General features: G+C 31.4%; 1 protein-coding gene across 1 annotated transcript in view; it reads left to right on the forward strand.

Annotated features, from left to right (window-relative positions):
- Nucleotides 1–752: 752 nt before the first annotated feature.
- LOC129217760 (uncharacterized) overlaps nt 753–25,022 on the forward strand; it is a 38,188-nt gene continuing 13,918 nt past the window's right edge. Inside the window, exons 1-13 of the mRNA XM_054852101.1 lie at nt 753–857; nt 2,727–2,922; nt 3,959–4,157; nt 6,373–6,524; nt 9,744–9,857; nt 9,968–10,074; nt 12,166–12,381; nt 13,411–13,567; nt 13,657–13,719; nt 15,963–16,111; nt 17,737–17,913; nt 19,335–19,458; nt 22,271–22,521. Coding sequence (XP_054708076.1) covers nt 753–857; nt 2,727–2,922; nt 3,959–4,157; nt 6,373–6,524; nt 9,744–9,857; nt 9,968–10,074; nt 12,166–12,381; nt 13,411–13,567; nt 13,657–13,719; nt 15,963–16,111; nt 17,737–17,913; nt 19,335–19,458; nt 22,271–22,521 — 2,010 coding nt within the window. The remainder of the gene's footprint in view (nt 858–2,726; nt 2,923–3,958; nt 4,158–6,372; nt 6,525–9,743; nt 9,858–9,967; nt 10,075–12,165; nt 12,382–13,410; nt 13,568–13,656; nt 13,720–15,962; nt 16,112–17,736; nt 17,914–19,334; nt 19,459–22,270; nt 22,522–25,022) is intronic.

A 25,022-nucleotide genomic window follows, 5' to 3' on the forward strand; every position in this document is an offset into this window, starting at 1 on the left:
AAAATCAATTTCCTCTGTTTTTCAAACTCTATTCAGAATTTTTCAACAAAACTTTACATATTACTTCACCTCATAAAGGTCTATAACGCATAAAAATTTCATAATTGTATCTTCAAAATTTAAAAAACAAACGATTTTCATATTCCTTTGTAGCCTTAATCATTGATAGTTTTCAGACATTTTGCCAGAGCATCGCATCATGTTCACATTTTATTCTGCATTTGTTTTGTATCACAAAGCAGTGTGTGCCAAATTTTGAATGGTATAAAAATTTTGTCTATTTGTACGTGTGTATTACTGTATTGAGAAAATAAAATGTTGGTGTTTTCTTTTTTTTTATCGATGATCATCGTCTACAGTGCTCCATTCCTTTTTCTGCCAAAGATCTCATCCCCGCTTTACAATACATTCGTTATTTTTTAAATAACCACCAAAATATTACCTAGAAAATATTTATATGGCAGAACAACATTTGCTGGGTCAGCTATGCTGTTGGTGTATGAGAGTAAAACATTATTGTAATCCATCAATTTTTATTTGTATGTCAAAATAGAGATACTGCTTTTAAAATTTCATTTTGTACAAAATATTTTTTAAAACTCTTTATTGAACAAATTTAAGTAGGAAAAGAAATTCCTTTTAATGATTTCTTCAAAAATATATGTCATGGAAAGGGGTTAATCTTGAAAATTATTTTTTCTGCCAAAAACTATCATGTGTTGAATTAACAGTCCTGATGAACACGAGCTGAGATGTTGTTTCTATACCTTACAGTTAATCCTTTTCGAGTGACTTTCAAGAAGGGCATTTTGAAGCAAGATGCTCAAAAGTATTCCCTCCCAAAGAATGAGAGTTTGGTGAGTTTGAAAAGTTTTCTTAATTTTACAAAAAAAGAGAAAGGAAGTGAAATAGTAATCTTTCATTGAATTTTCTCATTAAAGCTATTGATTAAGCTCTAATGAATGTCAATTTAAGTGACTATTTATTTTTATACTTTTATTGAAATTTCCTTGAATTTTTGTTTTAAACAACTCTATAAAGATGTTTAAAATAAAAATTCCAAGGATTCCAAAATTCCAAGAACAAAGATGTATTACTCTATTGTCTATACAGATGGTGACATTTATTGCGGGGAGGGAGGGGGGGGGGGGTGTTTACCGTTATCTCTATAGAAAGTAAAACTAATTCAGGCTAATGGGACATTCTATGGTAACTGGTTATTTTGTACCGCACCTTGCGTTTGATGTTTTTCATTAAATAATAATTTAAAACGATAATGATAAAAAGTTAATTGCTTAACAGATTACAAACAAATGTTTGATTCCTTGAGCAAAAGATTTTGTCATTACTTTTTTAAATTACTACTTTTTAATAGTATGAACTGTCACATGCAAGACAAAGTGACTATTTTTTTGTGGAATGGCCCAATATATAATTTTTTTTCATGGTTTGAACTTTTGTTTCGAAGCAAATGAGATATATTTCAGTTACATTTGAACCTTTGCTCTTCAAATCTACCATTTATTTTAACATTAGTATATTAAAAGAGCAAAAATATTAACTCATTCATACAGCAGGTTGCAAGAAGTTGACTTTGGATATTCCGCACATGACCGCGGGCAAATAAATTAAAGTTTTCATAATAAAATTGTTTAATGAAAATATAACTGTGTCAGGAGTATCTTTGTATCAAATGTAAAGATTAAAAAATTTGCTTACACCTGTTTAATAAAAATAAAAAGAGATATGACAAAATGTTAATGAAATTTTATTGTCTTTTTGTCCTGTGTGTTATGGTAGAATGGCCTAAATATGTTTTCTGTTTGAAAATTTTCTAACCGAAATCTGTGTCACATCAAGTCTGCACATAATTCATCTGCTAGTCTGCAATTTTTCACTTTTTAACTTAAAATATTTTTTCATGTAGTTTTTTTTTAAAATATTGTCCGCCACTTACATTGGAGGTTAAATAAGAAATATTTGAAGGATAAGTTACAGTGTGTTTCAGTGAGGATTAAAATGCACGCGAAAAATACTGTGTTATTTCCTCTTTATGTACCGTGTACCCTCAGTCTACTCACAGGCCTTTTTATTTTGTCTTTCTATACTCTCATTTCTTGTGTCTGTAAAAGTGTTTTGCAATCATTAATGACATTTTATTCACTATTTTTTTTTTGTTCCTTTCATACCTACAAAAATATATAATTGGTTGAAAATAAAGAACTCTTGAAATGCTTAGTATATTGAAAATAAGCACTGAATAAAATTGTTTATGAATATTTGCTGTTGCAACATGTTTAAAAAAACTGCTATAACAGAACAGTGGTTGAGAAGCATTGTTGCTTGCAAAATAACCTCGAGCAATCAGAGACCACCATAGGCGCCCATATGCAAAATTGTAAGGGAGGGGGGGGGGGCTCAGATATTTTATGCATGATTTAGCAGAATATTTTTCCCATGCAAACCGATTTCTGGACAGATTAGAGTCCTTAAAATGTGACAGTTTTAAAAACTTACTCATTAATGGCTGGAGAAGAAATGTTTTTGTTTTTGCAAAGAAAAAAGTATTAAAAACAAGGAAGTTCTAATTTCAAAGGGGGGGGGCTCTTGCCCCCCTATATGGGCGCCCTTTGGAGACCACATAGCAAGTACCACTGAATTATATCTTCCTCATACAAAAGCTGTGTTGATAGTTGATGCTAAACCAATATTATTTTATCTCCTAGACAATTGACGTTTGGTACCCGCAACCCGTAAGCAGTGCACAAGTGGCCATCAGTGGACCTTCTACCATTCCCAACTGTGGTGTCTTCACATTGGTCGGCCATTTCAGCTCCCCCAAGGGAGATGCTCAGTTTTATTGGACAGCGAATAGGGCCGACAAGCGACCTCTAGAGGTGGAAATTGCCAACGCTCTGCTCAGTAAGTGTACTGAAAATTCAAGACATTTTGAAAATCCCTTTTTTTTTTAAATCTCTCTGTGACAGGTATTTAAGGAATATCTTTGAAAACTCAAATACAATTGTTAAAAATTTCCCGATCATTAGGACGTGAGGTGTGAATTTATGTGAATCTTAAATTACAACTCCCCTCTAAAACATTGATATTCTGTATTTGTGTGAAAACTATAGAAGTGTTTTTATGTTATTATTTCGCCTTTAGTTCTGAACGGGGCCTTCATCCACAAATTTGGTGCTAATGTGGTATTTCTTTTGTTATTTTCAAAACAAATCCATGCTCTAAGAACTGCCAATGTCTCTACTTAAATTCCCCAAAAAATATTCTTACTACAGACAGGGCCGGATTTAGGGGAGGGCAGGCGGGGCTACTGCCCCGGGGCCTCCACAACAAAGGAGCCCCCACAATACAATTTTTATTAAATATCCTAACTTTCACGGGTCGAAAATATTGGATATATACGTATAATCAAAATAGTCAGATATATATCAAAGTATCGGATATTTTCCAAAATATGATGATCTTTTCGAACCCTGATTAAGGGCTTCCACTCCTTAGCTGCCCCGGGGCCTCTACACTTCCAAATTTAGCCCTGACTACAGATGATGCTTGGTTTTAAGAACCTCTTAATTTACAAACACTCACAATTTTACGAGCAATTTAGAAGAAAAATATGCTAGTTAATTTGAAATTCTCTCGATTTTATGACACTTTTAATCTTTCTAAACAGTTTAAAATTGAAGATAAAACTCTAATACTTTGTTGCACAAGAGTATTTCTGAAATAATCCCTAGTCATAGTGCTGTAGAAGTAGAGAAAAAAAAATAGTTTTTTAAAGTTCTTTATTATGCTTTCCACTTTGGAATGGGAGCACTTGTTTTTTGTTCGGTAGACAATGTTATGCACCAATAATGAATATAAAACTTAAATTTAAAAGCCAACACATTGCAAAGAGTCCTTCAGTAATGTCTGATAAGATTTTGTGTCTTACCCCTTTCAGTGATCAGGACTGCCTCCCTCACTCTGGACTCCAGCCTGCTGGAAGTGGAGCAGGAGTACATCTTCATCTTGACCGCAGAACATCCCATCAACGAGAAATACGAAGCCAGACACGTCGTTAGTCGGAAGCCCTACATCGGACCCCTGGTGACAGCCTACTCGAACGTCATGACACAGTCCTCTGTCATGGTGGATGAAACGTAAATATATACAAATACAAATACAAATACAAATGTGACGACCAGCAACAGGCTCTGGGCCCAGCTAGGCTGGTCCTAGTCAATTAATTAGTCCCCAATGAAGATCAATGGCCCTCTTAAAGCTATCCACTCCCTTGCTCGTTACCGCCTCTTCCGGTAAGCTATTCCAAGTGCCCACGACCCTGCTAAAGTAGTAGTTTTTCCTGATTTCCAAGTTAGCCTGAGATTTAAATAGCTTAAAACAATGACCCCTTGTCCTGCTTTCCCCGCAAAAATTTAATCCATTTACATCTTTCATTTTGATAAATTTAAATAACTGAATCATGTCCCCTCTGACTCTCCTTTGCTCCAGGCTATACACGTTAAGCCTATTAAGTCTGGTATCATAATCTAAATCTGAGAGTCCCCTTACTAATTTAGTTACCCTTCTTTGAACCCTTTCCAATACAAAAATATCTTTCTTCAGATAAGGCGACCAAAACTGAACAGCATACTCCAAATGAGGTCTTACTAAACTCCTATATAAAGGCAGAAGAACTTTCTTAGATTTGTTTGAAATAGATCTATTGATGAACCCAAGCATTTTGTTGGCTTTGTTACTAGCAATACTGCACTGTTGACTAAACTTGAAGTCCTGATTTATAAAGATACCCAGATCCATAACATTTTCTGCCTGATTTATGACTGAACCCTGTAAACGATATCTCATACGCTTATTTCCATGACCTAAGTGTAGCACTTGACATTTCCCTACATTAACTGCCATACCCCATTTATCTGCCCACTTAGTAATATGATCTAAATCCTCTTGCAGCTGTTTTACTTGTTCTTCATTTTCGACAATCCCCATAACTTTTACATCGTCAGCAAAACAATTCATGCTTCCAGAAATATTTTCATTGATGTCATTCATAAATATAATAAACAAAAGAGGCCCTAAAACTGATCCCTGAGGAACCCCACTTAAAACATCACTCCAATGAGAATGATTTAATTTCTTAATATATTCTTTAGTGTTCTGATTGTAGCTACTATTCTGCCGTGTGCAGGTAAACGGCAGTATCTGCAGAAATGAGTTTTTGAGTTGTTTGAACAAAAATGTTTTGGACTCCATACTAACAACGGGGAAAGGTCCGAATTAGACGTCTTTTTTGCGCCTCTTTTTTGAGAGAAAACCAAATAAGCGAACTTGTACAATGAAGATAACGTACAATAAATGACAAAAATGCGAAAAAAAAAATGAAAAATTTGCAGTTACTGCCTGCACACGGCAGTATTGTACTCTGTTCATTTCATGGTTTAATTTACATAGGAGTTCAGCTCTTGCACTAGTTTTCAGCTTTATGTAAATTTTTATGCGTGAAAACTATTTACATATAAAAATAAGGGCTAAACAGGGTTTAGCCTACAATCCCATTTTTCACAAAACGCAAAATTGATAAAATGAAGATGACATTTTAATTTCTTTTCGTAAACATTTCACAAAATGTTTTTAAAAAAGGGTTTATCCCTAATAATGTGTAAAGATATTCCCAGAGAAAGAATATAAATTATAGATAACAAAAACATGGCTCAAAAACTTAATTTTTATTTTATTTATTTATTTATTTATTTATTTATTTTTTTGTCATCTTTTATTTAATGAATTTTTAATTTTGTATGTTTTGTTATAAACTTTTCAAAATAGAATGCTTCATGTATGTCTTCAATTAATTTTTACTAGGAGTTTTAAATGCAGCTCTTTTATAATATTTGTTGAAATCTCAAAGTGAAACATAAATCTTAATTGTTACTTTAATTATTATTTTTATTTTGTTATTATAATGTACTGTTATTTGAATTTTACTTCTATAATTAACTTTTGGAAAATCTTTTTATTGTATATTTCTTGTGTTAGTGTTTTTTTTTTTTTTTTTTTTTTTTAACAAAATCAGTTTAAGTTATTTCACCCTGTTTTTGTTGCTAAATAGTAGAATTTCAACTTGTATTTATTTAATGTTTATCCATGTAGAAATTTATACTACTATGTTAAACCCTTAGAATTCATGAGTTTTTGGTTACATTAATAAAAGGAAACAAATGGGAAAAAAGGAAAATAAATCCAGAACAAAGAGTAGCAGTGATTTAAAAATGACTGTAATTGTAAATTCATAAATTGTACTTTCAAATTGTAATATGAACATATTTCAATCATAAAAATTACCTTAAATTATAGGGTAACACTCCAAGCCGACCTGACTCTTCCGGAATGCAGCAATGGGAAAGAAAATATGTATTTGATGTGGTCTGTCAACAATCCTAAAGTGAAGTTTAATTTTCGTAACAGACGCTCAAGCGTGTATGTGATTGAGCCTTATTCTTTGCCAGGTATGTTTTTCAGTTTTTTTAAACTTAAATGTTTTTTCTGGGGATTTCTTTCAAAAATTAATAAGTTATTCTAATTTTAATTACTTATTTTTAACTTGAAGTAATATCAAATAATGCATACATGATGTTGATTAATAAACATGCAGCTTGTCTTGCCTTGCAGTATGATTATTTCCCACTTCATATTTTTTGTCTTGTGTGTTGTCAACCAACCCTGTTGCATTGTTAAGGCAACAATCCTTTTTGTTTTATTTAAGACCAGGGGCACCCGCATGGCTTTGCTCGTAGTAGAAAATTAGAAGGTCATTTGGTTCACCTGTACATTAACAAATAATGGATGATGAATTTCTTGCCAATTTGCTATGTTAAATGTGTGGTGTCTGCTTTCGAGGATATCGGAGTTTCCCGATCTCTGATAGAACTGCGTTCGAGACTAGAACGGGGACTCTGGGTGAACGAGACTAGAGGAGTGTAGCAGAGCGTCGATGGATTTGTAAATAGAATGTGTGTTTTTGCCTAGTGTACATAGTAAGAATAAATAGTGATGTATCCATAATGATATTGTTTGTTGAGCACCCTAACATGAACCCACAACCAAAGCATATACACTACAAAATGGCTGGCCCATGTTACAGTTTCACATTATGATGATTTCGTAATTTACTATTCCACGTTGTGATTATTTGCTTGGAAAAACTTTCTTAAAATTGGTATAGAAAAAGAAAATGTTACCATCACAAAATTTCATCTCTTTTTTTTCATATCAATGCTTTATACTAAGAGGGGGAAAAAAACTATATATGTGTCTAAAACTTTAAGCATTTGGCACTAAAAATTAATCCTTGTTCCCCTCTAGGATTTGTTTGAGTGCCATTTTAATTAGAACCATTTAAATATTAAAGGTTTGTGAAACTAATTTACATTTCACCACATACAAGTTACTCGTGATAAAGATCCTAATGTATGTTTTTACTTAGCCCCGTTCTCGATTATTGGCATAGACGAGCATAAAAATCCTAAGAAAGCAATGATAGTGGATAAGTTTCATGCTTGCTCCAGAGAAGCCTTGATTCAAAATTTTTATTGTGATTACTATTAATATTCATTGCAAGGAAACAAAATTTGTAACAATGGGTTTTGTATTTAAACATTTAATGGAGAAATTTCATGAATTGCTCTTTCCATCCTAACCAAAATAATAATTTTAGGAACTACTTCAATATACCCCCCCCCCAAATCGGAAATTTGGCGACTTTTTTTCTCACCAGGCAAAATACCTGTTTCATACCAGACCCACATTTCTTACACACTGCAGCCTTCAACAATCCATCCTCCATCAAAAAATCAGTTAACATCTGCATATCCTGAGCCAAATGATGCACAAATAAACAATTAACAATACCTGGCCTTCCAACTGTCGGCCCACCCGACGAAAATGAAGAACAACTACCAATTTTTCGACTCAAAATTCCCGGAAACTTTTCAACAACACTTTGCACAGTAGGCATATTGAAAGCTAAAAGATGGAAATAATTAATAGAAAGAAATATAATTGGAAAATACAACCAGATTTGCAGCAAAATACAGCAAAACAGAAACATGCTTGATCACTTCACAAAGAAATAGCAAATGAATGAAATGGCACTAAAACATATATGAAATTCAAAAATTGTTCCCACAAAACTTTAAAAAAAAAAAAAAAAACTCAAAAAATGGTACAAAATACAAGAAAATACTAAATTTGGCAATAGCAAAAACCTAAAAGCTGAAAAAACCTAAATTGGCAATACCAAAATAGGAAACAGCAACCCTAAAAAGTCTGTAGGGAGTGCCAAATTTGGCGCATAATTTTTGGGGGGTATATCAAAGTTATACCTAATTTTATTTTAGAACTTAATTTTTTAGCATTAACTTGTACCTTAAGATTGAGCAAATCATTTAGTGAATGCTTAAAAATACATGAGAATGATATCTTAAATCAAAGCATTTTTGAATTCATGCATATAATATAATTTTGCAGCTAATTAACTTGAAGAGTTTTGTGAATTTCTTTCTTCTGATTGGTAAAAGCCCATTTTATGTGAATTCTGTTTTTCTCCCTATTTTCCTTTACATGTTAAGAAGGTAAATATAGGAATTCTACTAAGAACTCGGTGCTGTAAAAATAACTTTGCAATTTTCCCCAGTATCCTTTGTTTTGTCTTCTATTTAGGAAATAATGCATTATATAGAAAATCCAACAGCAGATATTTCAAGATTTCTCCTCGATTGCAGCAAGGCTTTAAAATTGCATAATAAGACTCTTTTTCATGTGCTCAAATGTGTGCAAATTAATCTCATTTTTCAAATCACATGTTTCTGTTTTTGTTATTTGTGTTAAGGGGTTACAGTATCTCAAAAATGATGAAACGATCAAAAAAAAATTTATTGCTCATTTCAAGACTAAAAACTATTCTGAACACAAGGGAAAAGTTTCATTGCTTTAGTTCAAATATTTAAAAAGTTATGAGTGGTTTTAGGCCGTGCTCGCTATGTGTTCTTATGCAAAAGAGGAACTTTAAATTGCTTTTTCTCGATGATGTTTTTTTTTTTGTGTTTTCATGTCATTTGAATCCCTAAGGATTTTTTTTCTATTAAAGATATAGCTTCCCTTTTTGCAATCGGGTAATATATTTGACAAAACTGTGCATTGAATAAGCATTTTATAAATTATACAAATGTTTAGAGCATGTTAAACCTTTAAAAACCATTTTTTTTTAACTTTGATTTCTTACATAATTAATCGCAGAAAATTTTCTAATAAACTCATAAGCAAATGAATGCACAAATTTTCAGAGATGATTATAGTGATCGTTTAGCAAAAAAAATAAATAAATAAATAAATAAATTAAATTAGTGCAAAAATAAAAAAACCTTAAAGATTTTAAAAAATTGAAATTTTCCTCAATTTTTTGATGTATTTAAAAAAAATGGGCAGTATTTTTAAATTTTGAAAATAAATTATTGATTACAAAATAAGTATGCATGCTTTGGTTTCAAAAAAACATAAAATTTACTTAAATTTAAGAAAAATGTTTGAAAGGTACTCTGACCCCTTAATCAGTACCGTAGAGCACATGCATCTTTTGCATACGAATTAAGAATTGTATGACATACAATTCCTGTTGCAAAAATGGTTATGAAATGAACTAAACATTTTTTCCCTTATTTCTTCCATAGAAAACACTGAAGTCGTCTTCATTGCGAACGCCTTCTTTTCAAATATGTTGAACATAACAGAATCCAAGATACATCTGCGTGTTGAACCAATGAAACTCAAGGCGGCCATCAAAGGTATGTCTCGCTGCCAGTTGAACCATCGGGTTATTATTTCATGTACTTAAACTGTTGAAATCTGTTCTGTTGTATTTGCTAAAAGTTAACAAGTTAACTGCCGTTTTCAGGAACTGCCAAGAGAGTAGTCGGGAACAAAGCCGGAAATTTGGTATTGGAGAGTGAAAATCTGAATGCTGGTATTCCTGTGATCTATCAATGGAAATGCTATGATAAAGTAATTTCTTTGGTTCTGGATTTTTTTTTCCAATTCTTGCCTTAATTCTTTGCATTTAAACACCAACTACACGCAGGAAAGTAGAGATAGAATTGAAAAAAAAAATTTTTTAGTGTATAAATACCTTTTTTAAAGGAATAGATTAAAAAAAAGGGCATTCAAGATCAACGACATTGTTAAGTGAAAATCATTTAAGAAATGACATTTTTCTTACTCATAAAAGTCAACTTGCTTTTATCATGATTATCTTAGTTAAGAACAGCATATTTTGACATTATTAAAAGCCTTCGTTTTAACTCACTCCATGTTTTAAAAGTTAATCATGAGTAAAATATTTAGAAATTTAGAATTTCCTGAATTTTATGTATACTCTTTTTCTTTATTGTTCAATGTGTTAATTGCTAGCTTAGTTAACTGCTAGTATCTTAATGTTTGAATAATCTTTTTGAGAAATCTTTTAAAAAATAAATAAATAAGGACTTGTCTGTTCATATCCTATTCATCTAATGCCAAAAACTTCTTGTGACATTGAAGCAAACCTAATATCAATAATATTTAGAACATTTTAAGTAATTGCATATTTTTGTTTATAAAAATTTCTAATAAAATATTTTCTTTTCAAATTAAAAAAAAGAAAGAAAGAAAAAATAGCTATAATTATTTTTAAAGGCAAATAAATCATGAGAGATTGTTAAAACTTTTAAACACTGTTTTCTACAACTAGCATTTAGTTTTCCTAGTTTATGAAATTATCCCCTGTTAAAATCACCAATTTAAATCAATTGATTTGAATTGTCCACACTTGGTTGATAAATGTTTCGGTATCAAGGATATAGACCTAAAACATTGAAACTTTACAGGCTTCTGCCATTTTATGGGAGCAGATTGAACTAATCTGCTTCTGAAGAAGCAGCAATGAAAAGTTTAATCATATTTAAAAACCAAATACAGTAAAAATATTAATTTATAATAATCTTAAGTGATATCTAATTCAGTTTAATCATTTACTGGTTCATGAAATAATTATTGTACCAAAGTGGTTATGATGGAAGTTATCTTGTTTGGATCTACCTGGAGCTCTTTCTATGAGAAATAAATAATCAAAACTTGGCATACACATTGTATAGAGCATGGAAAAATGAAGTTTTCTCTAAGAAAACTTGTTCAAATTTGCACTACCTGGTGAGAAAAAGGTTCAAGAAGAAGAAAATAGTAATATAGAAGCAAAAAACCTTTATTGTATCGCAGCGTTTGTTCACTGTACTTTTCATTTGCTTCAATCACATGTTCAAAGTGTTTCCCAAAAAGTTCTCACCCAGCATTAAAAGACATGAACAAGTATTTTCTTATGGCATATTTCTTTTTCTCTTGGTCCTTACAAGATATATACTAAGTTTCAGTGGCATATGTTTGTTTATGTATTAGAACAAGCTCTATGTAGCTCTAAACAGGGTACCTTTATTTATAACTTCCCTGTTCTTCCTATTTGATTTGAACCAGGGTTCATTTATTTTAAAAGTGAAGAATCAAGTGTCCAAAAACAAAAAACCCTTGTTATTGTTTATTTTATGATTATATTGATTATCATTGTTGTTATCATCATTTACTTTAAAATTGTTTCCCTATGATTTAAGATTTTTGTATAAAATTAAATTAATTTTCACTGAGTCGACATATTTCTCAGTTTAATTAAACAAATAATACTGAATATCTTTATTGAAAAATTAAAACTTGCATGTAAATATTTGATAGTAATATCAATACATTTTGTTGGACTTTTTACTTTTCCTTTAAATTATTACTTTTTCATATATAGTAACACATGAGATGAAATATTTGCTTCTCTTTGCATAAAAAAGGAATTTTTTTTTTCCACAAAAATTACAAAACCAAACTTCAATGTAAGGAAATGATACTGTTATGTGATGTACATTTTTTAAAACTTTGATTGTTTTGAAATGTCATAAATTTGTATCTAAATTGTGTCTTAATTTCATGTCATGTACTTCTGCTTAACTTCATTTACTTCTGTTAAAATGATGAAACATTTCAGTGTGTGTAAGTAACATTGTTATTGCTTCTCTCACCTAGAATTACCCGATATGCTACAATTACAAGAAAAACTCCACCGAAGCTCTTTTAGTTCCCAGAAAACTGCAGAGCAAGCCGAAATTAGTCATCCCCTGCGAAAGTCTGAAGGCTGGGCATGTGCTGACCTTTGAGCTCCGAGTTTTCAACGCCAATAACAGGTTTCACAGTCAAACTGCTTCGGTCATGGTACTGGTCGAAAGTAAAAATATACCTCAGGTAAGCAATCAAAATGATTTGCTCTGTATACTGTTCTTTTTTTTTTTTTCACAGATTTTTTGAAAGAAATCTTCCTCGTAAAAAATGACAATCTTTAAAAACATAAATAAGCAAAAATTACCAGGTAGGTGTTTTGAGATTTCAAGGAACTCCTTTTTCAATGCTAAGAAATGAACTTGTGGCTGAAAAAAAAAAGTTGCTTTCATTGGATGGCTTTTTATCACAAGTTCACATTTTTTTGCATTGAGAAAGTGGTTTTTTGTAACTTCAAAATATGTGTCTGCTATTCTTGTTACTATTTGTTCAGTTTTAATATTCATTGTTAGAATGTGTATAAATTATTGCATAGACATGAACAATTTATTTGTAATTTTTCTTGTAGAATAAAAATAATTTTGCTACTTTTACTTAAATACTTCACATGGTTATAATTCGTATTACTTAGTTATAGTTTCAAAAGAGTTCGTTTAAATATTTAACAAATTTTAAAAGAAAGCATTAAAAGATTTTCATTCAAAGTAATAAATTGGTTATTGTTGTACTAGACATATTATTAGAATCATTTCTTTGTTTTTCTAGAACTTTCAATAATGCTACATGCGGCGAAGAAATTTGTTTTAGTAAGCAAATAAATAAACTGTTCATTCGCTGACTTGTTTTCATTCACTGTTCGGACTACATCAAAAAAGTTTTTAAATTTTGTTTTACTTTATACTACACTCTCTCAGATTTTCCAGATTAGGTTTATATTCCAAATTAAGAATTGTCATACTTGACAAATAGAATAATCATCCATTTTAAGAAGCATAATTTTGCTAATTATGATACCAAAGTTAGTCAGTATTTTAAAAGTTTGGTCAGTATTTTTGAACTTCCGAACAGTGTTATTCCCTGGAATGCAGTTTTGTAAATAACCAAAACATTATCTTTCTTTTCCGGTTATTATACAAACTTTTCATTGCTGATTTTGTTGTACATTACTTCTTAAATCATGCTTATTTTATTCTATTTTACTTTTTTGCCACTCAGGTTATCATAGATTCTGTTATAGCAGATGGTTCAATCCCCATCCAAAGGCATCCCACAACAGGCGCATACAGCATTCCAGCAGGCCTGCCTGTTGCAGTGCATGCGACCATAAATGCAGTGAAAACAACTCTGAAGTCAGTGAAATGGGAAGTCAAAGGTACTCTTTTTTTTTCTTTTGGTATATTAACTGAACAAAAAATAATCACTAGTTGGATATTTGTATGCTAATTTTTGTGTGTTTTACAGGATATTCATCATCATTCACATTCACCACGATGCATGGGAAGTCTGTATTGTCTCTTGAAGAAGGTAATATTCCTGCTGTTAAGTTTCATTTGTTGGTTTACGTTCTAATGAATGAAGTTTAAGTCTCGCTCTTCAATGGGCCTGTTTTCTAACATTAAAGTTTAATCATTATTGAAATCAGTTAAAATTCGAATATTTGCTAAGTTGCAAAACTAGGTAGGTAATCCAAAATTTAAAAGTTCAATTTCATTTGAAATAATATATTTTTTAAAAGTAAAACATGATTTAAGATGTTATTGGAAAAAAATTTAAAATAAAAACCCTTATCATTTAATAATTTTCATGTGACCTGAAAATTATTATAAATATTAGTTTAAAAGTTACAACAATATTGTCACAGATTGAGTTTAAAAATTTACATTTTTTTAAAATTCAGTCATTTTTGCTTATTTAATAATTCAAATAAATGAAATTTTGACAGAGTTAAGAGTTAGTTTAATATCCTATATGATGTGTTATGCATGAATTTTGTGGTTCATTTTTTAAATTGTCAAAGATTTTTCTCAAATGCGTACTCTCTTATGGATAGTTATTACAATAATTAGCCATCTACTATCTTTACATTTAAGTGTTTTGTGACAGTTTTTTTAATATCAGGTCAAATTTTATTCATTTATATTTACTCTGTTAAAAAAAAAGAAAAAAAAAATTCTCACTTGCCGCTAACTTTTTTTCACAACGGCCTTGAGAAAGTTTATTCATTTGTTTAGTTTTTTGCAAAGAAAGAAAAAAGAAAGGACATAAATTTTCGACACTCTACAAGGTTCTTTTTTTTTTACAAAGTGAAAAAGATAATAAAAAAAACCTCACTGGTCTATGAAATTTTTGCAAAAAGTTTTGCCAGACCTAGATTAAAAAAAAAAAAAATGGTTGAGAAATGCTGCACAGGACCACTTCTAATGTAGCCTACAAAAATTGTTCCATGCACTATGTCATGCATTCTACAGGTCCATTTCAAATATGGATAACTTCCAGGGGCGGATCCAGAAATTTTTGTAAAGGGGGTTTCAATAGCCAACATTACCCCTCATACGTAAAAAAAAAAAGTATCAGTTAAGCAGGGATGCCGACAAAGGGGATGGCACACACCCTTATGCTACGGAGACCCCCCCCCCCCCCCAGGCTGAGATCAAAATCCTTTCACATTATATATTCTCCCTTCGCCAAATTTTTCAATGGCGCAACCTGCGCGGTGGATCAAATTTTCACCAAAATTCATATTTCTGCAGGCAAACGTGCTGGTCATGTTACCGTAAGTTTGAATATATGACATTACAGCTATAAAATGGTTAGAAAAAGCACACACAACACACACACACACGACATGTGGTTTGGTGGAAGAGTACTCTGAAAAACATTAAGCTCATTGGAGATGATTGTTCTTTTGAAAATGAACAAAGAACTCAAAATAGCGATAGCCCCAGTCAGTCTCTTGAATTATGATGCGCTGAGAATAAATACCTTACAGAACCAAACAAAGCAAGGTTTACATTGATTTTATGTGCACTTACTATTTTTAGTTAAATAATTATATAGAAGTTTTATATAGAAGTTTGGTAAGACCCCATTTGGAGTATGCTGTTCAGTTTTGGTCTCCTTATCTTAAGAAAGACATTAATGTATTGGAAAGGGTTCAAAGGCGGGCTACAAGGTTAATAAGTGGACTTTCCCACTTAGATTATGATTCCAGGCTTAGAAGGCTAAAAATGTAGTCTTGAGCAAAGAAGAGACCGAGGGGACATGATTCAGCTGTTTAAATTTATTAAAACGAAAGATGTTACGGGGCTGAAGTTTAGCACTGAAAACAGGACGAGGGGTCATTGTTTTAAGCCATTTAAATCTCAGGCTAACATGGATGTTAGGAAAAATTATTATTTTAGCAGGGTATTGGAACCTTGGAACAGCTTACCGGAAGAGGTGGTAATGAGCAAGGGAGTAGATAGTTTTAGGAGGGCCATTGATCTTCACTGGGGATTGTCAATGGACTAGGACCAGTCTAGCTGGGCCCAGAGCCTGTTGCTGGTCGACACTTTTGTATTTGTATTTGTATTATAATCTTCAAATTTTTGTCACAGGGGGGTCAGCTGACCCTTTGACCCTCCCTTGAATCCGCCCTTGATAACTTCTCCCTTCATAAAATGTATGATGAACAATTTGAAAACATTGAAAATGGGTGAATTTCATGGATGTGTGCAGCTAGTCTTAAAATTACTTTTTAGAACATAACTTTGTAATTCTTCTTACAGGTTTTCTTGTCGGCCATGGTATCTATTTGATAGGACTAAGTGCCTGTGACGGAATGGGGGCCTGCGGCATTGCCAATTTGACCATCCATGCCATTCCTGGCGTGGCACTCTGCAAGCTGGAAGTACAACCTTATGTGGAATATGAAATGGTAAGCAGTGGTAAAAAAGCCAAACTGTATCATTGGCTGACATTTCTCTAACATGCAACTAACTTTCAATCTGTAATTGAGGAGATCTTCCCCATCGCAATTTGTACTCCTTTCTCCAGGAGATTGGATTCTCCTTTTTAATTTAGTGTTTGTGTCTGCGGCATTTGTTGTTATTCCATGTCACAAAAAACACGCTGATATTTAGAACTCAAAACATTTTATTCAACGCTGAAAAACTTTAATTGAGAAAAGGTAAAGACATGATATTGCTATGAGTGTGTGCAAAACCTGCGGCACACACACTCTGGAATTCCAAAACAGAAAGGAGAGAGAGCCGGTTCTCATGAACTTGAATTTATATCGTATTGCACTACCCGAAGGTACAAGCCAATTTGGCGAGCGCCAACATCCCAGTTTGGCTACTGCAGCCGCATGTCGTCAAAATGTAACTATTTCCTTTTCTTGTTATTCAAAGTTTTTTGTCAACATATTGTTTCATACGTTGTTTAAATGTTTTTAACATCTACAGGTTTTTTATTACTTATTTTAAACTACTCATGTTTGTACCTTTCTCCATAAAACGCGCTTACTTTTATCTGACTTTATATGTATGTCTATAATTTATTCTAAAAAATCATTTGGGGCAGTGTAGCCCTCAAGGGCTCTTGCACCATTAAAAATAAATCAACTAACCAACCAACCAACAATCTGTAATTGAAGGAAAACAGAAGAAATAACACGGATTTGATTCCCAGTGATTTTTTTTAACAGCAAAACTTAGGGACAAAGAGCATCCATTCTAACATTGGGGTGATATAGTTGTACAAGTCTTGTGAGGCATGTTGCCTGGGAAAACTATGTACAAGGACTTCTAGCTATTCTATTCCCTCGGAAACTGGGATTCGGGGACATTGTATTGTTGAACAGTAAAAAAGCCTAATGAGTTTAACTTTTGAGCTGTTGTGTGCAGGTTTTTTTTTTTTACTCTGGGTTTATGCAGCTCTAATGTCTAAATTCTCTGTGACTGGGGATAAAGTAAAAAAAATCTCAACATTTTTGAACGGTAACCATTAGAAGACAATTTTTGCCTTGAAAACCTGTAAATACAACATGTCATAAAGTAAAATGTTCAGCTATTGAAACTTTGGTATATTCAATACCAAAAGAATTTGTTAACTCTTTGACTTTGTTCCAGTTGCTTATTATTGTAGCTTTATTGAAATCTCTTTAACTCAATTTTTTCTTGTGTCGCATGAAATTTTAGATCTATAAGTTCGACTGTATACCACTTTTCTATCAATGTACATTTTTGTAAATCAACTTATGTTCCATTTTTATTCTATAAAAGTCGTGTTTTATTAGTATTTAATTGTTATGTTAACTTTACGTATGCATTAACTGTAACTTCTTGACATTCTGTAATGACTGAAAACATCACTCATTTCATGTGCCATTGGACTCTGTCTCAGAGATGTTGTTCATTTCTGTGCCGTTATACTTTGACAGCTGTTATACGATCTCCGAAACGGTAGTTGCATGTCAAGGGGCTAAATTATGTACTTCAAAAAACTGGAACAAGTGTCTCATATATTCTAAAGTTTTTCAATTTACCTTCTCATTTTCAGATAAAACCTGTTGTATCTGGATGTTCAATACCACCAGGCAGACAGCCCCTGACGTATCAAATATTCCTTCATTCCATCGAGTCAGTGTTCCCCATCACCCCTCCACAAACACCCACCGTTTTCAACATGTTTGGACCTCCTCGACAAACAGCAAATGGCACACAGATGTCTGTGCAAGTAAGTTTTTTTGTTTGTTTTTTCAGCACAGTTTATTTAGGAATGTTTTTCCAGTAGGAATATAAGTGTAGTAAGTTAAAAAGCTGTTAGCTGAATGTGTGAAGTTTTTTTAAGTAGAATCATTTAAAACAAAAAAATAATTTCAAGAAAGATTTTAAACAAAAATGTGTAAAAAGCTTTTCTAAAGTCAGACATTAGTTTGCTGCGTATAATGCATCATTAAAATTTCTTTAATAATTTATCTATTTCTAAAAATACTTTTAGTGCAATAATTATCTGCATTTTTCTACCATATAGGGGAGTGTAAGATAAAGTGAAGTAGCTAGGCAAAATGAAATGGTGAAATATTTACTCTGCTTTTAGCGCCACCTGCCTAGTGATATTTTAACTATGTAATAACACATGTAGTCTATTCTAGTCAAGAAAAAATACCTCTAAAAATCTGATGATACCTCTAAAAGCCTACTAGCTAGCAATTTTCAAAAATTGATACTCATATTGTAATATTTTGTTGTGAGAGTCAAAAAAAATTTTTTTTATTATTAAATGATTAAGTTTTTTAAATTAACATTTTAAATATTAATCGAGATTTTATGTAATATTTCAAATGCTTTGTACAGTTAGTCAAGTGCATGCAGGGCAAAGTGAAATAGTCCATTTCATTTACTTATTCAATATTACATAAAATCACTTATATATCCATTAGTTAGATATTTTATATAGATTTTTTAATTTAAAAATTCCCTTACATTTATTAATTCATTTACTTATTTTCTTATTCATTCACTATTTTATCCATTTATTTCATTTTTCTCATATGTTAACTTACAGTGAAGCACCGTTTATACGTTTTTGAAGGGACTATATGAGAAAAGCGTACAAACGAAAAAATGTATAATAGGTATAGGTAAATGTGTATTAGACTTTTCAGGGACCAATTTGAAAAACGTATAATTGATGAAAACGTATAAAAGAGAAACGTATAAACGGTGCTTCACTATATTTATCTATTTATTTATTCGTTTATTGTTTCATTTTATCTTTATTTATTCATTCATTCCTTTATTTACTCATCTATTTGATCAAAAATATCTTTGACTAATTGAATAGAAAGTATTTCATTAGTAAAATAGTTTATTTTTTTCACTTTGCCCCATGAAAAAAAAGAAGGGAAAATTTTCCAACTTTTTTTGAAGGTACAAATTTACTGTCAAAATTTTTTTGAAATGTTTCAATGCAAGTTTTATAAAAATATATTAATCTGTCTTCATGTACTATAATGTTCAAAACGAATTTCCAATTTGATCATTTTGAGAAGTGTAAGTTATCTTAACTATTTCACTTTACCCTACATTCCCCTACAACCTGCACAAGTTTGCCTTATTTTTAAGTAAATTGATACGTGTTGTTGTAATTTTAAGGTGTGCGACAAGTACTTGCTGTGCACTCTGTTCGCTGGTTCTACAGTGAGAGTGAGTTCCAGTGAAAGGCGAGAGGAAGACAGAGATAAACTCATTAAGAAGGCAGAGCATGCCATGGAGATTGGTAAGCTCTTTTTCGTAATTTAAAAAGTCTAAGTTATGTTCATAGTATTTGAGTGTCTGTTTGAGTAACTTTTTATGGCAATCGATCTTACCGCTTCACAATTGTTCTTTGCAGTGTTTTACCATGTGAACTGTTGAGATTCGAAATCCATTAATCACTCGCAAATTGCTGCATTAGTCAAAATTTGTATCTCAAGAGATTTCCCTTCTACTTGGAATGTAAAATCGGTGGCAAATTCCTCAAATTGAAGGAATTGACACACAATTGTTTTTAAACTTCCTCACTCCTTAACTTTTTTGTTCCCCGTTACGTTTTAGACCTTCAATTTTAGCAGGGATGAAGGTCCTGAACATTCATTGAAATGAATGAACATTCATTGAAAATTGTATTGGAAAGCAATTTTCAATGAATTAAACATGCATTTTGCAAGAAATTTCCGCATTCTACAAAATTTACATCTATTTTTTTTGATAAATTTTTTTTTAATGATTCCTACTATTTAAATTCAATTTTCTGAATTTTGACTTTGCATAGGTAAAATCTTTGTGTTTTGGAGAGAGGCCAACATCATACACGTGCTTCTTCAAAAATTGCCATGCTATGGTTGAAGTTTTTAAGTTGCTTATTATAATTAAATTATCTTTTTTTATTTTAGTGTATTTTTTATTTTTTAACTTAATTTTAGTTGTCATTAAGTTATAAGTACAGTTATTTATTTTAGGGAGAATACTAAATTTTAAACAAATAATCTTAATTTTATCTTATGTTTTCAGAATAAGCTGTCTATTAATTTTAATGTAATTACTAAATACAAAGAATAGAAAATCACCAAATTAATGTGAAACAGCCACTTATGCCACTGTGCTTTCAGCTTCAGCGCTTAAGTTATAGCTGAACTTTAATGTATTGAATTCTTATTCTGTTTAATTTACATATTAATACAACGTACAGTTAAAAATTTTGGTTTTTAATTTAGTAAAGAGAAAATTTAATGTTGAATCAATAAATAAACACTTTGGAAATTGGACAATTGGAACACATTTGTACACTTTGTTTAAATATTTATGGTTGGGCCCTTAAAATTTTTTTAGATTCCTTAAAAAGTCTCGAACAACTCTTTAATTGACTTTAAAAAGTGAGTATGCACCCTGTAGAACTAGAACCATTTGTTCTTGTGAAGAAACTTTAACTGTTCTTTAGATGGCTTAGTGTATTTTGTGCGTATGTGTTCATTTTGCCAAAAAAGAAGAAAAAAACAGTTATAAATTCAAATCTTTTTACTTTTTGATTTACTTTGAACATTTTCTGAGAAAAATTGCAAACCATAGCTCAGGTTAAAGTAACTTCTAATTTTATAAAATATTGATGTATACTCTTATGAAAATTGTTTTTGTTTTGGTAAATCATCTTGTGTAAGTCATAGAAATTTACTGGCTGTAGTCATGGAAAGTCAAAAATTTGGAACCTTTAATTGCTGCTGATGCCTTGTAGTTTTGTAAACTCAAAAAGTGCAGTATATATAATCTGTCGGGCCTGCATTCAATAAAACTCCAACTTTCTAAATTTTTTGGAAAGAACTTTTAAGATTTTAATTGTAAAATAGCTTTTGTACAAAAATTGTATTATCAATTTAATGTCTCTTTTTTTTTCTTTCTTTCTTTTCTTTTTTGTGAGCAATTACAAACTTCTAATTGCCCTCACTACTTTGTAGAAACAAAAAGCCATTCCAATTCTTGATAGATTGCAAAAAATATAATTTGATTTTTTTAGCCTTAAACTTTTACCAACCTTATTTGTCTTTTCAATAAGTTACCCCCCTATAGCCAGGGCTAAGGCAGAAATATATGAAATACACAGCCAGCTCAGTCATTCCAGCCGAGGACTGCAGTTTCGTGCTTATTAGCACTCATCAGCCCGGCATAGGAGTGAGTGAGGAGGTGGAAAACCTCTTAAGGAAGCCTAGAGTGCCAAACAAACTGGTAACTAGGTCTCTCGTCTGGTCTATGCTAATTCTATGTTAGCTACCGGTTTGTTTGGCACTCTTGGTTTCCTTAAGAGGTTTTCCACCTCCAGCTCAGTCACTTCCCAAGCCAGGCTGATGAGTGTTAATAAGCACGAAACTGCAGTCCTCGGCTGGAATGACTGAGCTGACAATGTATTTCAATTATTTATATAATTCCTTTTCATTTTGCACATTTTAGAAAGCTTCTTAAAATAAAACTGATTTTTCCATGAAACGTTCCCCAAAAACTGAGTTAAAGTCAGGGGCGTAGCTAAGGGGGGGGGTTTGGGGACAACCCCCCCCCCGAAAAGTTAGTCTCAAAAAAAAAAAGAAAAAGAAGAGAGAAGAGAAAGAAAAAAAAAGAAGAAAAGGAAAAAATTCCAAGCGATTATACATATACATATATATATATATATGTATATATATATATATATATATATATATATATATATATATATATATATATATATATATATATATATATTATATATATATATATATATATATATATATATATATATATTATATATAAATATATATATATATATATATATACATATATATATATATATATATATATATATATATATATATACATATATATATATATATATATATATATATATATATATATATATATATATATATAAAAGAAGTAACCCCCCCCCCCCCGAAAGTCGGGTCTAGCTACGCCACTGGTTAAAGTCCCATGCCCCTGGGGAAAGTCTCGCAGAGAAAAAAAAAAGCAAGGATGCTGCTCATGTGTGTGTAATGTAATAGCTCAATATTGTAAGGAACTTTGTCCTTCAGATGACCCTTTGACCACTCTGTCCCTCTACCTGATCGCTGCCTCTGACAAGGAAGTTGCCCTGTCCCAAGTGGAGACGGAAAACATGCTGAGTGCCGGTGCCAAGGCCACTGTCAACCGGTACATCAGTGCCGGGCAGTTGTCGCTGGTGTACAGCGCCATGCGCCCCCTGGTGAGACAGAACTCGGACAAGGTCAAGATGAGGGCCATCACCGTCATCAAGAGGGGGACCAAGCTCGCATTCGGAAACAAAGTGAGATTTTTTCCTAGCGTCCTTCTTACCAGACTTAGATAAAATGAAAAGATTTCTGCAAACACAAATCCTATCTGCAAATAATTATTTTGCCTAATTCACCCTTGTGAATAAAGAATTAAATTTTTATTCAAATATGAAAAAGACAAAAAAAAAGTGCTTTAAATCATTAATTTTTTTTACAATAACATATAGTTAGTTCTTATTTTTCACCAACTGTAGAAAACTGCTGAAACCATTAATTTTTTCACACATGTGCTTTAAAAGGCTTTTGGTGAAAGGCTTTAACAGAAATAAACTGTTTTTCTTTTTTTTTTTTTTTTTAATTCTCTTTAAAAAAATATATTATTTTTTCATTAACGTTAGCAGTTTGAAAAAAATTTCTGCAGACCCAAAAATTTTGTGCAAACGCCGTTCGCGCGTTCGTCTATATAATGCAAGACTGCTTCTTACATGTTAAAAGTTTTTTATTCTCAATTATGATAAACTAGCAAAAATACCTGGCATTGCCTGGGTCAGTAATAACTGTGAGAAACAATCGCTACTTTCTTTCGTTTTCTGTTTTAACTGAAAGAACTCAAAACACACCGCTTTGACGTGATTAAAAATCGAGTTTCTTCCTTACCCACAAGAGTAAAATAGCAATAACCATAAAGAACGAATGAGTATTCATTTAGAACCGAAAACACGAATTGAAGCATATAAAAATTTCAAGAATTTCCAAAATATGAACTAACAAAAACAAAGATCACTAAAAAAAAAACCGTGCGCTTTATTTAATTAAATAATACACACACACACACAAAAAGAAAAAAAAAAAGGTCTTTACTATGTTTCCCTAAGTGTGCAAAAAGTAGAGTTTCCAAATGTTTAAATGACTTTAAACTCAAGCTTGCTCCGGAGAAGCCTTGTTTCAAAATTTTCATTATGATTACTTTTAATATTGCTGTTGTACGGCAACGAATTTTCTTAACTATGGGTTTTATATTTAATCATTTAATTTGAAAAATGACATGACATTAACTGTTTTTCCATCATAACATTTTTTAACTAAGTTTTTTAGGAATAAATGTTAGCCTGAGTTGCTCCCTGATAATGTAGCTATTTATGATGAAAAAATGGTTAAAATCGGTCCAGTAGTTTTGAAGATTATCCTGGACATGCATACGTACACACAGAAGTAGCCATTTATGTATAAAGATTAATCTTGCATCGTCTGTAGAATACACTGAGCAACACTTACAAAAAAAAAGTTAAATAAGCTGTGTCAATGCTGCACAGTATTAGTTAATATTCTAGTTAGGAGATGACAGTAGTTAAGAAACTAGAGCTCAAACTTAACAGTGGTCCACTGGTCCAAGAACATAAAAACATCCATCCGACCAGCAGAATATAAATTTTAGTGGTCCATGCTTATACCAGTGATGTTTTATTCCTGTTTTCCTTTTTTTTAAACTTAATCATCATCATTTTTTGAAACTGTTGAGAGCAAATTTTCTCCTTTATTTGCAATGCTTATGTTTTCTAAGCAAAAAAAATACAGATTAAAAATTTTTTGCACAGATTTACAACATATTTACCCTATTTCCTTCCTTCCCAAAGCAATTACATGCATAAGATTTGTTGCCTTAATTTCTTTACCAGTATTAGAAAAAAAGGAAGATGCTTGTTGTTTCCTTCAATTTCCCAGTCGCTCAGACATGTCTATTGAAAACTGCTAATCAACTCTATTTTCATGTTAATTTTGGTCCACATGTTTTTGTCTTTTTGCTTTAATTTTTCATAATTTAAAACCAGGATGCAAGAATGGATTACTAAAAGTGTCAACAGATCAGTTAAATTTTGCAGTTACTAGACCATTGTACCAGTAACTTATTTTACTAAATTTCTACCCCTGGAAGAAAGGTTATTTCTTTCACATATTTTTACTCATAACTTGATTTCAGGAAAATGTAAATGGAATTTTCCAAAAAAAGGAAAATAGCAATCATACATATCAGGAAGGGTCCCTATTTTTAATTATTTTTAGAGTAGAAAATTATTAAACATGCTGCTAAATTATTAACTATTGTATGTTACATGCAAGACTATTAGTTTTCACTCAAATGCTCCTCCTGGATCATAACACTAACATTTTAATGCTGCTTTTCTAGGCGACATTAGTTTTCTCAAAAATAAAAAATCAAGGTCTTTTTTTTTAAATATATAATTTTTCTCTATTATTCTATGTGCTTAAAAGCAATTAATATATATTTTTTTCTTTTTTAATTCATCATTCAAAGTTAGTATTGGGTCTGATCAGGGTTTGCCAATATATATCACAATATATATCCAATATTCATTTTGAAGATATCATGATATTTTGATATTTTCGACATTTATTTTTCCAACTACGGTATTTTCTATATGAAAATTATATTAATCATAGTAATGTTGCTCTTTTATTATTAAAAATAGCCAGAAAGTTATGTACTATATTTTTATGATGTATTAATACATCA

Source organism: Uloborus diversus, chromosome 2 (genome assembly GCF_026930045.1).
Source record: "Uloborus diversus isolate 005 chromosome 2, Udiv.v.3.1, whole genome shotgun sequence".
NCBI classification, from domain to species: domain Eukaryota; kingdom Metazoa; phylum Arthropoda; class Arachnida; order Araneae; family Uloboridae; genus Uloborus; species Uloborus diversus.